At 40.7% G+C, this 18,579-nt stretch overlaps 1 protein-coding gene across 1 annotated transcript in view; it reads right to left on the reverse strand.

Annotated features, from left to right (window-relative positions):
• Positions 1–11,766: 11,766 nt before the first annotated feature.
• The window catches only part of LOC138657406 (zinc finger protein 271-like), a 64,399-nt gene continuing 57,586 nt past the window's right edge, over positions 11,767–18,579 (reverse strand). The window contains exon 11 of the mRNA XM_069745171.1: positions 11,767–14,045. Within this exon, the coding sequence (XP_069601272.1) occupies positions 12,064–14,045 (1,982 nt within the window). The 3' untranslated portion in view covers positions 11,767–12,063. The remainder of the gene's footprint in view (positions 14,046–18,579) is intronic.

Raw genomic sequence — 18,579 nt, forward strand, 5'->3', positions numbered from 1 at the left:
ATTTGCAGGAGAATTCCTTGGTTTTTGTATTACTTATTGTGATATAAATTAACCTGGTGACAGACGACACATGATATCAGTGCAAAATAAAATGGGAAAGAAAAAACCCCACAATTAATAAATAAGACATACAATTAATAAAATAACATCATGTCCTTTCTTATATTTACGCCTGCTGGAACCCTGGTGTTTAGTTTGAGCCTCCACCAGGCTTCCCTGCTTCTCAATATACTTTCTACATCTCCCCCTCTTCTTGGGTTGAATATTTTCTCTATGGCGTATACAGTCATGGCCAAAAGTATTGACACCCCTGCAATTCTGTCAGATAATACTCAGTTTCTTCCTGAAAATGATTGCAAACACAAATTCTTTGGTATTATTATCTTCATTTAATTTGTCTTAAATGAAAAAACACAAGAGAATGAAGCAAAAAGCAAAACATTGATCATTTCGCACAAAACTCCCAAAATGGACCAGACAAAAGTATTGGCACCCTCAGCCTAATACTTAGTTGCACAACCTTTGCGACCAACCGCTTCCGGTAACCATCAATGAGTTTCTTACAATGCTCTGCTGGAATTTTAGACCATTCTTCTTTGGCAAACTGCTCCAGGTCCCTGATATTTGAAGGGTGCCTTCTCCAAACTGCCATCTTTAGATCTCTCCACAGGTGTTCTATGGGATTCAGGTCTGGACTCATTGCTGGCCACCTTAGAAGTCTCCAGTGCTTTCTCTCAAACCATTTTCCAGTGCTTTTTGAAGTGTGTTTTGGGTCATTGTCCTGCTGGAAGACACATGACCTCTGAGGGAGACCCAGCTTTCTCACACTGGGCCCTACATTATGCTGCAAAATTTGTTGGTAGTCTTCAGACTTCATAATGCCATGCACACGGTCAAGCAGTCCAGTGCCAGAGGCAGCAAAGCAACTCCAAAACATCAGGGAACCTCCGCCATGTTTGACTGTAGGGACCGTGTTCTTTTCTTTGAATGCCTCTTTTTTTCTCCTGTAAACTCTATGTTGATGCCTTTGCCCAAAAAGCTCTACTTTTGTCTCATCTGACCAGAGAACAGTCTTCCAAAACGTTTTAGGCTTTTTCAGGTAAGTTTTGGCAAACTCCAGCCTGGCTTTTTTATGTCTCGGGGTAAGAAGTGGGGTCTTCCTGGGTCTCCTACCATACAGTACCTTTTCATTCAGATGCCGACGGATAGTACGGGTTGACACTGTTGTACCCTCGGACTGCAGGGCAGCTTGAACTTGTTTGGATGTTAGTCGAGGTTCTTTATCCAACATCCGCACAATCTTGTGTTGAAATCTTTTGTCAATTTTTCTTTTCCGTCCACATCTAGGGAGGTTAGCCACAGTGCCATGGGCTTTACACTTTTTGATGACACGGCGCACGGTAGACACAGGAACATACAGGCCTTTGGAGATAGACTTGTAGCCTTGAGATTGCTCATGCTTCCTCACAATTTGGTTTCTCAAGTCCTCAGACAGTTCTTTGGTCTTCTTTCTTTTCTCCATGCTCATACACACAAGGACACAGGACAGAGGTTGAGTCAACTTTAATCCATGTCAACTGGCTGCAAGTGTGATTTAGTTATTGCCAACACCTGTTAGGTGCCACAGGTAAGTTACAGGTGCTGTTAATTACACTAATTAGAGAAGCATCACATGATTTTTCGAACAGTGCCAATACTTTTGTCCACCCCCTTTTTTATGTTTGGTGTGGAATTATATCCAGATTGGCTTTAGGACAATTCTTTTTGTGTTTTTTTCATTTAAGGCAAATTAAATGAAGATAATAATACCAAACAATTTGTGTTTGCAATCATTTTCAGGAAGAAAATTAGTATTATCTGACAGAATTGCAGGGGTGTCAATACTTTTGGCCATGACTGTATATATATATATATATATATATATTTTATTTATTTATTTATTTTTTTAACGATTCTGTTTCCACGGTGACAATCTAAAAAATGTTTGTGATATGTTTCTATCAAAGCTTGCATTTTCTACATTATGAATATGTTCTCGGATTCTAAATTTAAGCTGGCGCTTAGTGTTACCAACATACTTTAAACGACAAGATCCACATGCCATGATTTAAGTGACATTGCAGGTATTGCAACTCAAGAAGGATTTTATGGGAAATGTGAATTGTTCACTAGAATCCATAAAACTGGAGCATATCAGGGAGAATGTACAAGTCTTGCAAACTTTATGTCCACATTTAAAGAAGCCCTTTGTGTGGAGCCGACGCTGAGATTTAGATTCAGAAGTGTTCTGATAATTGGGTGAGAGTGTGTTACCCAATGATACAATTCTGTACCCATCATGTAGAAGTTTTGCTGTCAGAATCCTGATTTTGTATAATTTTCCTAATTGCAGGAAACTGATTATTATACTGTAGAACTAGTGTGACTGGACCAGTAGTCGTGCTTTCCTTTCTTTTTTGTTTTGAGTAAAAGCGCGGTCTCCCCTCTACTATTTTCTCAGCTCGATTGAGATTACTATTCGTGTACCCTCTTTTGCTTAATCTTTTTTTGATTTGATTAACTTCAACTTTATAATCTACTAGCTGAAGAACCCGGCGTTGCCTGGGCATAGTAAATATCTGTGGTTAGTTATAGCACCTCACATCTCTCATTTTCCCATCACGCCTCTCATTTTCCCCCTCACATCTCTCATTTTCTCCCTCACACCTCTCATTTTCTCCCTCACTCCTCTCATTCCCCCCTAACACTTGTCATTTCGACCTCACATCTGTCATTTTCCAATCACTCCACTATTTTCCCTCACTCCTCTCATTTTGCACTCACATCTTTTCATTTTCACCTCACACCTCTCATTTTCCCCTCAGTATATACGTTTGTCATCTCCCTTATATATATATATAGTATACACCTGTATGTCATCTCCTATATATAGTATATACCTGTATGTCATCTCCCCTGTAAATAGCATATACCTGCTGTATGTCATCTCCTCCTGTATATTGTATATACCTATGTGTCATCTCCTGTCTATAGTATATACCTGTATGTAATCTCTTCTGTATATAGTATATACCTGTACATCATTTCCTCCTATATATATAGTATACCTGTATGTCATCTCCCCTGTATATATATATATATATACCTGCTGTATGTCATCTCCTCCTGTATATACCTATGTGCCATCTCCTCTTTTATATAGTATATACCTGTATATAATTTCCTCCTGTTTATAGTATATACCTGTGTGTCATCTCCTTCTGTCTATAGTATATACCTGTAAGTCATCTCCTCCTGTATATATACCTGTATGTCATCTCCTCCTATATATAGTATATACATGTATGTCATCTCCTCCTGTATATAGTATATACCTGTGTGTCATCTGCTCCTGTATATACCTGTGTCATCTCCCTGTATATAGTATATACCTGTATGTCATCTCCTCCTATATATATTATATATCTGTGTCATCTGCTCCTGTATATAGTATATACCTGTGTGTCATCTCCCCTGTATAAAGTATGTACCACGTAGTATATTGCCCAGCCACGTAGTATATTGCCCAGCCACATAGTATACTGCCCAGCCACGTAGTATATAGCAGACACGTAGTATATTGCCCAGCCACGTAGTATATTGCCCAGCCACGTAGTGTATTGCACAGCCATGTAGTATATAGCACAGCCAAGTAGCATACAGCCCTTGAAGTATATAGCACAGCCAAGTAGCATACAGCCCATGTAGTATATAACACAGCCAAGTAGCATACAGCCCATGTAGTATATAACACAGCCACATAGTATATAGCACAGCCATGTAGTATATAGCACAGCCACGTAGTATATTGCCCAGCTGCGTAGTATATTGCCCAGCCACGTAGTATATAGCAGACATGTAGTATATTGCACAGACATGTAATATATTGCCCAGCCACGTAGTATATTGCCCAGCCACGTAGTATATTGCCCAGCCACGTAGTATATTGCACAGCCACGTAATATATTGCACAGCCACGTAGTATATAGCACAGACGTAGTATACAACACTGCCCATGCAGAATATAACCCAGGTCACAAAGTATAGAGCACAGCTATGTAGTATATTGCCCAGCCGAGTAATATATACCACAGCCACATAGTATATAACACTGCCCATGCAGTATCTAACACAGCCCACGCAGTATATAGCAATATGGGCACCATATCCCTGTTAAAAAAAAAATAGTTATATACTCACCTTCCGTCGTTCCCGGGATCCCAGCCCAGGCATTTACCGATGCTCCTCGCGACGCTCTGGTCCCAAGAGTGCATTGCGGTCTCGCGAGATGATGACGTCATAATCTCGCGAGACCGCAATGCATGGACCCGAGCGTCATGAGGAGTGGGAAACGCCTGCGCTGTATGCGGGGGCCGACAGAAGGTGAGTATATAACGATTTTTTATTTTTTTTATTATTTTTAACATTAGATCTTTTTACTATTGATGCTGCATAGGCACCATCAATAGTAAAAAAGTTGGGGACACACAGGGTTAGCAGCAGCGTTAATGGAGTGTGTTACACCGCGGCATAACAGGGTCTGTTAACACTGCCATTAACCCTGTGTGAGCGCTGACTGGAGGGGAGTATGGACGGGGCACTGACTGCAGGGGAGTAGGGAGCGGACATTTCGCCGCCGGACTGTGCCCGTCGCTGATTGGTCGTGGCCGTTTTGCTGCGACCAATCAGCGACCTGGGATTTCCGTCACAGACAGACGGAAGTGACCCTTAGACAATTATATAGTAGATGAGGAAAATTACAACATCACTGATAAAATCTTGAAATTCCTGTGAGAAATTACTATATTTCTGTAGATGAAATTTTAGTGCATGTAGGGCCACTTTATGAGGTATAGATGTATAAAGGGAGACCACATCTGAAGTAATCCAAGAAAACCCACTACACCAGGTGAAATTCTGCACGGCATCCAACACATCCGAGCTATCCCTTAAGTCAGTGATTTTCAACTTTCTTTGAGCCGCGGCACACTTTTTATACTTAAAAAATCCCGGGGCAGACCACCAACCAAAATGGCACAAAATGACACTAAAACAGTACATATTATACATATAGTTAATAATATAGATTCTAAATGTATTTATACTCACTCAGTGTGAAACCTGGGCCTGTTTCAATAAACACAAAAGGGATATCCTAGCAGGGATGGTGGAAAGACACACACGAAGCTCTTCCTCAACAGTTCTCAGTCTCTCCCTGTTTTTCGTTTTTATCGCAGTCAAGCTTGAGAAGCCCAGCTCACATAGATATGTGGTCGAAAATGGGAGCAATGTCAAAATGCCCCCATACTGTCCTGATTTGTTGTGCCCCCTTAATGTCCTGAAACACATCCGCATTCCCCCCCATATCATATGTTCCCTCAGACCAGTCTTTCATCCAGCTGAGCTGCCTCACCTGCCCCCTTGGCTAAGGCTTCACAGTGACAGTCGTCAGACTCACATTCTCACAACAGTCTGACAGTCTCCAGAGACAGAGTCACAGACATAGATACCGTATATACTCGAGTATAAGCCGACCCCCCTAATTTTGCCACAAAAAACTGGGAAAACTTATTGACTCGAGTATAAGCCTAGGGTGGAAATGCAGCATTTACCGGTGAATTTCAAAAATAAAAATAGATCATTATTTCCCCATAGCTGTGCCATATAGTGCTCTGCATGTTCATTATTTCCCCATAGCTGTGCCATATAGTGCTCTGCGCCGTTCATATCTCCCCATAGCTGTGCCATATAGTGCTCTGCACTGTTCATTATTTCCCCATAGCTGTGCCATATAGTGCTCTGCACCGTTCATTATTGCCCCATAGCTGTGCCATATAGTGCTCTGCACTGTTCATTATTTCCCCATAGCTGTGCCATATAGTGCTCTGCACCGTTCATTATTTCCCCATAGCTGTGCCATATAGTGCTCTGCACCATTCATATTGCCCCATAACTGCCATATAGTGCTCTGCACCGTTCATATTGCCCCATAGCTCTGCCCCATATAGTGCTCTGCACCGCTCATATTGCCCCACAGCTCTGCCATATAGTGCTCTGCGCCATTCACATTTCCCCATAGCTCTGCCATATAGTGCTCTGCACCGTTCATATTTTCCCATAGATGCTCCACATAAATCTGTGCCGCTGCTGCTGCAGTAAAAAAAAAAAAAAAAAAAAACGCCATACTCACCTCTCTTGCTTGCAGCTCCCAGCGTCTGGTCCCGGCGTCTCTCCGCTCTGACTGATCAGGCAGAGGGCGCCCTCTGACCTGCACAGTCAGTGCAGATAGACACAGGGAAGATGGAGCGGCGCCCGGCGGCTGGAACGGGGACAGGTAAATATGCGATACTTACCTGGTCCCGACGTCCGGCTCCTTCTCCCGGACAGCTGGTCTTCGGTGCCGCAGTTCTTCCACTGTTCAGCGGTCCCACGTGACCGCTGGACAGGGAAAGAGATGCAGCACCGAAGACAGAGTCAGACTGTAACGTCAGCCGCTGCTGGCGCTTCCCTGATGCAGAAGTGCCAGCGGCGGTCTCAGCGGTTGTCAGGGGCACTGAAGGGACTCGCTTGTCTTAGGCAAGCAAGCGAAATGGAGGGGGCACCATAGTTTGGGGAACGTTACCCGCGGCACACCCGACCATGTGTCTAGTGTGCCGCGGAACACTGGTTGAAAATCACTGCCTTAAGTAACCGGGAATCCTTTGAACAAAGGGTTGTAGAAGTAAATCCAACCACTCACCTAACTTCTCACCAAGGGCACCAATACCCGAGACAATTGGTCTCATAGAAGGGGGATTGGTGCCCTTATGCGTTTTTGGTAAAGCATAAAGGATTGGGGTTACAGGGTTTGTCACCTTTAGATATTCCATTTATTTTTTGCTGAAAAAGCCCAAGTGAAAACCTTCATCAATAATTCTATGGGTGCGCACTTTGATAGTCTCTGTAGGATTGCTCCCCAGACGCTCATAAGTGACATCGTCATGCAGCATACTCTCTACCCAATTAACATAATCGGTTTTATTCATAATAACTACCACCCTTGTCAGAATTTTTAAAGACAAGGTTATCATTATTCAATTGTTCATGGACTATTTTCAGATAGGATGTTAAATTGGAACTGTACAAGTGCTTTCTGACTGAATTCTCAAACAGATTTCAATTCTAATTCTACAGCATTTTGAAATGTATCCATGGCAGGTCTCCTGGACTGCACACGATAATACAGGATAATAAAATTTTATTTTTAGAGAACCCAGGTTTAGTCTATTGAATATTAAAATCACTACATAGCTTTACACTCACCAAAGTGCAGACCCGTTACAGGACTGGGTCTCGGAGCCTGTTATCTGGCTCTGTCTTGCCCTTTTGATGTTCAGTGATTAATAGTATGGAGTCATATGAGTCAACCATCTTGGTTTGGACAAGAGGCTAACACTATATTGTTTCACACATCGTCAATGTTTATTTTTGTTCTCTTTATCTCTGGTTCTCCAGCTAATTATCATTAAATGTACCGTATTTTCCGGCATATCAGATGACTTTTTAACCCCTGAAAATCTTCTCAAAAGTCGGGGGTCGTCTTATACGCCGGGTACAACATGTGCGGAGCTCTGAAGTCGCCGCATATGGTGCAGGGAGCAGTCCCGGATGGTTCCCAGGGTCTGGAGGAGAGGAGACTCTCCTTCAGGCCCTGGGATCCATATGTGTGTAAAAAAAAAAAAGAATAAAACTGAAAAATATGGATATACTTACCTTCCGACGGCCCCCGGTGTTCTCCCAGCTCTCTGCGATGCATGCGGCGGATTCCGTTCCCAGGGATGGATTGCGCGCCGCGAAGGACCTTAGTCTCGGAAAATGGCGCCTTTTTTGCCAAAGTTTGGAATTTTTTTTCACCGCTTAAATATTAAAGAACCTAGACATGTTTGGAGTCTATGAACTCATAACGACCTGGAAAACCATAATGACAGGTCAGTTTTAGCAACCAGTGAACATGGTGAAAAAAATTAAAATAACCTGTGGAATTGCACTTTTTTTGCAATGTCACCGCACTTGGAATATTTTCCCCTTTTCCAGTAGACAATGTGTTAAAAACAATGGTGTCGTTCAAAAGTACAACTTGTCTCGCAAAAAAGACCTCACTTGGCCATAGTGACGGAAAAATAAAAAAAGTTATTTATCTGGGAAGAAAGGGAGCAAAAAGCAAAATCTAAAATACCTCTGGAGATGAAGGGGTTAAAAGTCATGGAGGCCATACAAAATACTAGCTGTAGCAGTGTTCGGTGTGGGGTGGACTCCTGTTTTACTCAAATACGTTGATGCAAAAAGAAGATTTTGTAATGAGAGTTATATGATTAAACTAACTTTCATATTATTGGTTAATAAAAATGTTCTAATAACCTCCGTACTGGCAACATCTTAGAAAGTGTTCTCGTGTTCAGTGAGGTATTAAAATCTTACTTATCACAGTGGGTGTACTTATTTATGCTTAATACTGTTTATTAAAGTTTATAAAGTACAGTGAACATAATTACAGCTTCTTTCCTGTATGACTTCTCATGTCTAACAGGATTTGATTTATTACTATGCTTTTCTTATATAGCGCCATCTTATTCCGCAGCTCTTTACAGACATTATCATCGCTGTCCCCAATGGGGCTCACAGTCTAAATTATATATAATTAATAATCAGAACTCTCTAAAGAAAACCCAAACCAATCGGAAGGTAACACTTCATGAAAAATTAATACATAATGACCAATCACCATAGTGATGACCCTGGAAAAAGCAGAGCTAAACGTGGGGGTGGAGGGATGCAAGACTTTCGTTACCAGTGGATACCCTTCTAGGTAAAACAAATTCCTTTAAACTTGTATTTATATCTATTGACTTTATTTGGATCCACCCTACGCACTAATAATTAAAAACTGCACTTCATTATCTTGAATCACTTGCATCCAGCACACTGGTACTATGGTGTCAGGAATATAATGTATTTGATTGTCTATTATCACGCACACTGAGCTCTGCTACATCCAAGAGCTGAGTACAGACACATGCTGTGGGCTTTTCCGTCCTCCCTTCCTCCCAACTTTCCCCCTGCTAGGAATACAGCTGTAATGTGAAACCAGTGTGCTGGGAGCAGGCCTAATCCGCTTTGTGTGAGAGCATTGTCAGGGGACATTCCCTATGTTTTCTTAAACTGGTATATAATCTCGTAGCTTAGGACTGGAAGCAGGATAAATACATTTTTGGCATCTGCATTGGCCGGGCCATCACCCAGTGCGTTTTCAAAGCGCAGCGCCTAGCATGTGTAGACTTAACTGGAAGCCAACCTTGTGAGAAGACATGCAATACATTAGTTGTCACTCTATGAGGTTCCCAGCGAGGACTCTGCGCGAAAAAGTTTTGGAGAACGAACTCAGTGTTTTAGTCCTGAGATGATACCGTGTGTGCTTTCGATTACCCCCTCTTTTTCTCATTGTTATTCTATGCTATCTTTTATTTGGAAATGATGGCTGCAAAATGAGAAGACTGGTACACCCAGCAGAATAAGGACACTTGTTGGAATATGCATGTACCACGGCCTAGACCCCATGGCAAAACCAAGACCCAAATAGTCACGGAACTGGTGAGATTTATAGGGGACCAAGGCCGTCCTCATAGCCCAGTGGACACAGAAGCCAGCACCAGCGCAGGTGGTGCTGCTGCCGAGGACAACCGCTGAATGCCGGCCCTACTTGCAACCAGGGGAGCGTGGACCCCTGCCTGCAGCTGGCTCTGCAACAATGCTCCGCCGATGACACAGACATCTGAAGTTTATCTAAAGTTTATGCTAAAAAGGAAGAAAGAAATGTTCATCAAATGGAGAGAGGTAGGCATATCTAAAGAAGAATATAATGCTGTCTGTAGGACACGAATCAGATTAACTAAAGCAGACAATGAATTAAGGCTTGCAAGAGACGTCAAAAGCAATAAAAAAGGATTTTGGGGATATGTCAAAAGTAAAAGAAAAGTCATAGATGCTATAGGATTTTTACGGGATGGAAATGATAAAATGGTAAGAAAGGATGTTGAGAAGGCCGAACTTTTAAATTCCTATTTTACATGTATTTTCACTCAGAAAGGAAATGGAACATCAACTGATATTCACTGTCCTATTAAGGGAATAGAAGAATCCAGGATATCTATAAACAGAACAATAGTGAGGAAACACTTAGCTAACATAAATGAATTCAACTCTTCAGGTCCAGATGAATTACACCCTAGAGTACTGAAGGAGATAGCAGAAGAAATTTTTAAACCACTCTCCATAATCTTTGAAAATTCTTGGAGAACAGGAGAAGTCACAGAAGACTGGAGAAGAGCAAATGTTGTTCCTATCTTCAAAAAGGGGAAGAAGGTGGACATACAATAATTATCTCCTTTTATAATATCTTTTTAAACATTTGAAAACACTGTCTATTTTTTGGAGTAAAAGATATAAAATTACTAGCTTCATTTCTCCTTGCTCTATAACGTACTGTCCTCTGAAGTAAATTATGCAACTAATTGGGTTGGCTCCTGACCCATTACCAATTCAGGAATAGGAGCTGGTGGCAGCAGAAAGTGTCCTGAGCCGTTGGTAACTGGTAAAGACGGACAGCATTGATAATTATTGTAACCGCCTGAGTGGCAGTAGTTATATTGCCCTCGCTGCAGTGTGCCCATTAGCCAGTACACAGTAAGGCAGCCTTACTGGTGACTATTTATCTTAGGTGCAGTACTGATATGTGATTAAGATATGTATAAATGTGTGACACTGAGTCACTACTCACGGACAAGCCTAGAGAAAGGGTAGACAGGAGGTCTGAGGTCAGATACCAGGAGGGCACAAGATAAAGAGCAGCAGGAGAAAGTCGTGGTCAGGTAACAGTCCAGGGTCAAATACCAGGAGGGTACGTCAAGACTAGGGAGTAAGAAAAACAGACAGTCAGAGGCCAAGTACAGGGTCAGGTACCTGCAGTCAGAGCGCGTCAAGAGCAGAGGGCATAATCCACATGAATAGTCAAGACAAATCCTACGTCCGGCAACAAGATCAGAGAAAGACACAATCAGACAGAGCTAAGCACACACCAAACTAAGCTCAGCTACAGCTGACCCCAATCTGCTATCAAGGATGAGAGGCATCTGGGGAAATGCCCGAAGGCTTGACCAGATTGAGCAGCAGGGCTGTTGATCAAAATGCTGTGAGCCCAGAATGACCCAGGATCAGATTGGATGAATGGACTGTCACTCACAATACTGACAGTCCAGCATATACCATCACATTGCGAGGTTGATCCATTACTCACAGCCTCCCTAGTCCATAGTAAAGATGAAACCATGACAAAAAGACTTCCCACATTCTGAATGAGAACAGCTTTTCTCTGTATGACTTCACTCAAGTCTAACAAGATTTGGTTTACTAAAGATTTCCCACACATTGATCATGAATATGGCTTATCTCCTGCGTGACATCTCTTCAGAAAAGACGTGATTTAAAAGATTTACCAAATTCTGGACATGAATACGGCTTCTCTCCTGTGTGAGTTCTACGATGTTTAACAAGTTGTGATTTCTCTGTAAAGCATTTTCCACATTGTTGTTGAGGGAGGATCTACAGTGATCCTTCACGGTTGACTCAGTGATTTCCAAATTAATCTACAGGGCGTTGCCGGCAATGGAAAATGACCAGACGGAGACATGTGTCTCTTTTTGGGGGGATCGCGCAGATCTCTGGCCCCCGTTTATTGTGTATCACTTTTCATAATCATAGAAATTATACTTTAACCAATCAGCATAAGAACACGCTCACAGTTCTTAACTTATAAAAATGCAGGAACAGTCTGCACGTCAAAGTCTTGTAGAACAATACACCCTTAGTCTCATGTCCTGTCCAGGTTGCAACAATCAAGGTCTCATAACAGCTGTGAACTTTAGGCCTAGTAACAAAATTTATATCAAAACAGCAAAATGGAGTCGAAAAGTACAAAATGGAGAATCTTTCTTAATTTGTTTCTTCACATTGTAAACATGAAAACAGTATCTCCCTTGTATGAATTCTTAGATGTGTTACAAGATTTGATTTTCGTCTAAAACATTTCCCACATTCTGAACATGAATATGGCTTCTCACCTGTATGAATTCTCTGATGTGTAATAAGACTCTTTTTTTCTGTGAAGGATTTGTCACATTCTGAACATGAAAATGGCTTTTCTCCTGTGTGAATTCTCTGATGTGTAATAAGACTCTTTTTTTGTGTGAAGGATTTTTCACATTCTGAACATGAAAATGGCTTTTCTCCTGTGTGAATTTTCTGATGTCTAATAAGACTCCCTTTTTCTGTGAAGGATTTCTCACATTCTGAACATGAAAACGGGTTTTCTCCTGTGTGAATTTTCTGATGTCTAATAAGACTCCCTTTTTCTGTGAAGGATTTGTCACATTCTGAACATGAAAATGGCTTTTCTCCTGTGTGAATTCTCTGATGTGTAATAAGACTCTTTTTTTCTGTGAAGGATTTTTCACATTCTGAACATGAAAATGGCTTTTCTCCTGTGTGAATTTTCTGATGTCTAATAAGACTCCCTTTTTCTGTGAAGGATTTCTCACATTCTGAACATGAAAACGGGTTTTCTCCTGTGTGAATTTTCTGATGTCTAATAAGACTCGCTTTATCTATGAAGTACTTCCCACATTCTGAACATGGCTTTTCTCCTGTGTGAATTCTCTGATGCGTAATAAGACTCCCTTTTTCTGTGAAGGATTTTTCACATTCTGAACATGAAAATGGCTTTTCTCCTGTGTGAATTTTCTGATGTCTAATAAGACTCCCTTTTTCTGTGAAGGATTTCTCACATTCTGAACATGAAAACGGGTTTTCTCCTGTGTGAATTCTCTGATGTCTAATGAGACTCGCTTTATCTATGAAGTACTTCCCACATTCTGAACATGGGTTTTCTCCTGTGTGAATTCTCTGATGTCTAATAAGACTCGCTTTATCTCTGAAGTACTTCCCACATTCTGAACATGAAAATGGCATTTCTCCTGTGTGAACTCTCTGATGTTTAATAAGACTGTCTTTATCTGTGAAGGATTTCTCACATTCTGAACATGAAAATGGCTTTTCTCCTGTGTGAATTATCTGATGTCTACTAAGTTTCCCTTTATCTGGGAAGGATTTCTCACATTCTGAACATGAAAATGGCTTCTTTCCTGTGTGAATTATCTGATGTCTACTAAGATTCCCTTTACCTGTGAAGGATTTCTCACATTCTGAACATGAAAATGGCTTTTCTCCTGTGTGAATTCTCTCATGCACAGCAACTTGTGATTTATATAAAAAACATTTCCCACATTCTGAACATGAAAATGGCTTTTCTCCTGTGTGAATTATCTGATGTTTACGAAGATTCCCTTTATCTGTGAAGGATTTCTCACATTCTGAACATGAAAATGGCTTTTCTCCTGTGTGAATTATCTGATGTTTACGAAGATTCCTTTTATCTGTGAAGGATTTCTCACATTCTGAACATGAAAATGGCCTTTCTCCTGTGTGAATTATCTGATGTCTACGAAGATTCCCTTTATCTGTGAAGGCCTTCCCACATTCTGAACACGAAAATGGTCTTTCTTCTGTGTGAATTCTCTCATGTATAATATATCTTGATTTCGTTGTAAAGCATTTCCCACATTCTGAACAGGAGTATGGCTTCTCTCCTTCATGCTTGCTTTGAGTTAGATAATCTGAGCTTTTAGTAAATTCCTTGTGACACTGAAATCTTGTATCCACTTTGTCATCTGGAATTGTAGTAACAATGCAAGATTGCTCAGGAGAGGGTTCCTCATAATTAGGAGGATTATAAGAAAGTGAAGTACTGTGAAGTCCAGGAGGTCCATGAAGGGTAATGAGGTTGCCTCCATTAGAGTGCTTCCTTATATCTTCTTTTTTACAATTTAGTGATAATAACAGTTTATCACAAGAATTTCCTATAAAGATGAAAGAAAAAAAATTCACAAAAGCATTTTGAAATTTGATGGAGCTCAAAATGAAGACGCTCGTCAGTGAAAGTACCGGTAATAAGGAAGACAACTACATGCCATAACATCACAATAGGTAAAGTGAATAACATTTATAAAATGGTGACACTGGCACAAACAGACCTCAAAAAATTAACCTTTATTGATGTATTTAAAAGGGTTAAAAATACTTGATTATCTTAAAAAAGTGAAAAATGGAGGGTCAATAGTGGAAAAAAAATATCTAGGACTAATCTCTGCTTAGATGAGCCCTAAAGTTCATCCTATCTGCCAGCGGAGGCTATTATTATTATTTATTTATATAGCACCATTGATTCCATGGTCTGTACATGAGAAGGGGTTACATACAAATTACAGACATCACTTACAGTAAACAAACTAACAATGACAGCCTGATACAGAGGGGCGAGGACCCTGCCCTTGCGGGCTTACATTCTACAGGATGGTGGGAAAGGAGACAATAGGTTGAGGGTTGCTGCAGCTCCAGTGTGGGTGAGGCGGTATCTCCGGTAGTGATGAGGTTGGCACCCTAGTTGTAGACGTGATGGCACCCCCGCTGATAGTCGGTAGCCCTAGGGACCCTAATGCACCCTGAATATCCTACACACTATAATATACACAAAAAACACACACATTCAAAAACAATTAAAGGGAGTACCCAAGATATAAATATCTCGTAGTTATTGCTGTATGTTCCAGGAGGGATGCAGACAAGAGGTGTAGTCACATTAATACCCCAACAAAGATAATATGGCCAGAGCATGCAATCACATTAATAGACATCTTTGGGGCTACAATTTAGACAAAGAAAATCTATGATCCATATCGCTAATACACAGTGCTTATAATATTTACATGGTCTAGAATATCACTAATGGAACGCCAATCAAATGGGTGCACAGTCAGATATCACATGACAAGGTACTATTAGATAATTAGCTCCTTTCTGTTCACTTAATTCAAAAGTCTAATGCCCAATGTGATATTTTCTGTTTGCCCCTCCCCACAAAAAATGGGTGCATAACTGAACATAAATTCGCCATACAAAAATCCCTCACAATATAGGTATTAATATACTCTCCTCGTCTCCTAATTTCAGAAACCAGCACATAACTGGGTACATAATCCTGTATAAAAGACATGAGAAAGAAATTCCACACAGTCGTGGTACTTATCCGCCATTCTTAGCTCCCTCTTATCCCGACGCGTTTCCCCCTTAGGAAGTATAAGGCCGGGGTCACACAAGAGAGGAATACGGACGTATTCACAAAAACAACGCATTGCACACGGCCCAATGATTCTCTATGGGGCAGCTCCCACCAGCCGTACATTTCTCTGCCATATTCAGGATCTGAGTGAAATCGCAGCATGCTGCGTTTGTCACTGTATTGCGCAAAAAATTCCGCCAATGAAAGTCTATGGTGGCGAGAAAAATACGGATTACACGCGGACCATGCATGTGACTTGCGAGAAATACGCAGCGGTGTTCTGTAGAAAAGCCGGTAATTCAGTGCGGTGTACAGTAACATCACACTGACAATAGAATAGAATTTCTACCGCTTATAGCAGTCAGTACAATAAAATTAGACAGATCATTCTTAAATATCTCCCTGTAGTCAATCAGGACAAATCTTTATGCACAATTCTTCAGAATGGATGCAGAGTAGTGGCCAGGAGAGGTTGCACACTGGGGAATATTTTGTCTCTCAGTATGGTGCGCCAGAAAAAAACTCCCACATCATGGCTATCAATAAAAGGTTTTTTTAAATGTTCTGGTAACAGATGTAATGTCTGCCAATTTGCAGACAACAAAAGAACTACCTTTTCCTCGAATCACAATGTTACTTATAATATAAAATCATTTATTAATTGTGATTCTGACCATGTCATATACTGCATAAAATGTAAGGCTTGCAACATTTGCTATATAGGTTACACCACAAGGAAAATCAAAAAAAGAATTTCAGAACACATAGCAAATATAAATAACAATAATTCAGGCTATTCTGGGGCTACGAAACACTTTATTTCTGTACATAAAGGAGCCCTATCAGATTTTTCATTTTTTGGCATAGAAAGGGTTAGTCAGTCACCTAGAGGTGGAGATTGGAAGAAACAATTAGCACTGCGGGAAGCCTTTTGGATTCTGACTTTAGACACTAAACATCCACACGGTATGAATTACAGGAATGACCTTTTTTACATATATTGAACTAACAGATATATCTTGCCACAATTTAAAGTATATATTTATGCAATTTCAGTGTATTTGAAATAGGAGAAAAAGTCTTGTTGTGTGTCTAGCTGCAGCTTTTTTCAATGTAATTGATTGCTATGTCTGTGATTGGTTCCTTGCTATATATAAACCTGTTCATCTATATGGTATTAGTTCCTATGACTAAGGGCGCCGTGGTGCGCCAGAAACGCGTCAGGCAGAGAGAGTCTCCCTCTCTCTTTTTTAATATTGTTTTTTAAAATGTTTCAATAAATTTTGGATATTTTACTTACACTGGATGGACGTGCTGGATATTCCCTTTTCCTTTCCTCTACTTCAGCTGAAATCACCAGCAGGTACTGCACCCACCAGCTATATTCATTTGCAACGGTTTACAGATGCATATCTCGGCGTGTCAAGCTCCTAACCTTCCCTCTCCCCCCCTCCTCTTTTCTTGAGAGAAAATAAATGTCTACACGTAGTATAGGTATATATAGAAGAAAAATAGAGCAGCACAAAGACAGAGTCCGGGTACAGAGCCCCCCAGGCAAATACCAAACCTCAATATATAAATCCAGACAAATTGCAGGCAGCGCAGCGTTTATAGTGAAGAGGAGCTATTTAATCAGCCCAGAGGGCGACGTTTCGGTGCCACCAGGAACCTTTCTCAAGCAGTGAACATGTGAAAGTGCCAGGTATATGACGAGTATACATGATTATAATCATTTGCATTAATCATCATTGTAAGAGCATGTAATTACATTATAATTAATATGCATAAAGTGCAGGCAGTGATACAGGAATTATTCATCACATAAAGTGCAGTGCATGAATATAGATAGAGAAGGCAATGAAAAATCTGCATTTAGACACCAATTGGTAATGATAAAACAGGTGAGCAGCCTTGTTAATCACATCCGTGACTTGCCACACTCCCTTGTGTAAAAAAAGAATATATATATATATATATATATAAAAACAGAAAAATAAATGTACAGCGGTGTTATAGCACGGTTATAATTCAGTTCTCATCTTGTGTTAATATAAAACACCATAGTTGTAAGTCTATCATTTTCAAGCATGTTACAAAGGAACGAAACCTCAGCGCTGCAATATATTCATATAATGACTGATAAGCTACAACATCTTTATAAATATATAAACAGAGAAACTAAATATACAGCACATAGAGGGTTAATATAGCAGCACTTTGATGTTGAACAATATTTGTGTCACTATAAGTATAATGCTAATAAAAATCACATCGCACCATAGATATGAGACTCGTTCTCCAGCAGGTTCTACAGAGGATTCCCATTAATATGAGATATTAGAAGGGCTGGGAGAAATCCATAATGGTGAGAACGCCCCATTACTGGGGACCCACCACACGGGGAATGGGGGAGACACAAGCCTCGCTAAAGAAATGGGTCTCATCCCAAACTCTTCCATGGATAATATTCTCCTCTGAAGCCGCATCTTACATCTTTACAATAGAGGGAATTATCCCCAAATTACAGGAAGGCGTCAAGAATAAATGTATCTGCATTATTGTTCCATCTCAATTTCCAACAAAACAAAAATCTGAATGGGACAAGCCATGGATCATAAGATTTGATTATATTCACATTTTTCAAAAAAGGAAAAACATTTTTTAAAAACAATTAGCAGTAACCCGAGCAAAAAGAAAAAGATTCCAGCTGAAGCACAAGAGACACCGCAGAGAGTAACTCATAGAAGAACTGATTATAATTCACATTTAATCCGAAAGGTTTCAGTAGATTTAACCTCCGGATCCAGAATAATCCCATAGTTTTAAGCATTGTAACCCAATCACCGCCCCATCTCAAAGGGGGGTTACTCAATGGTACGAAATGTAAGATATTTTCCAGTGTGGTCCTGTTCCACAAAATATTAATCAAGTTTCTTTTTTCTAATTGTGGATCTGAGGTGATTCAAATGTTCACTGCCTGAGAAAAGTTCCTGTTGGGACCGAAACGTCGCCCTCTGGGCCGAATAAATGGCTCCTCTTCACTACAAACGGTGTGCTGCCTCATATATATATATATGTATACACACATACATACTAGCTGTTTCCAGCCAGCTAACGCTCGGCACGCTCAGGAGCCTCGTGTGGTAATGTGTGGGGATGGAGGTTCGTGTGGTAATGTGCGTGGGGACGGAGCCTCGTGTGGTAATGAGGGGGGACGGAGCCTCATGTGGTAATGTGTGGGGACGGAGCCTCATGTGATAATGTGTGGGGACGGA

Source organism: Ranitomeya imitator, chromosome 1 (assembly GCF_032444005.1).
Source record: "Ranitomeya imitator isolate aRanImi1 chromosome 1, aRanImi1.pri, whole genome shotgun sequence".
Taxonomy (NCBI): Eukaryota; Metazoa; Chordata; class Amphibia; order Anura; family Dendrobatidae; genus Ranitomeya; species Ranitomeya imitator.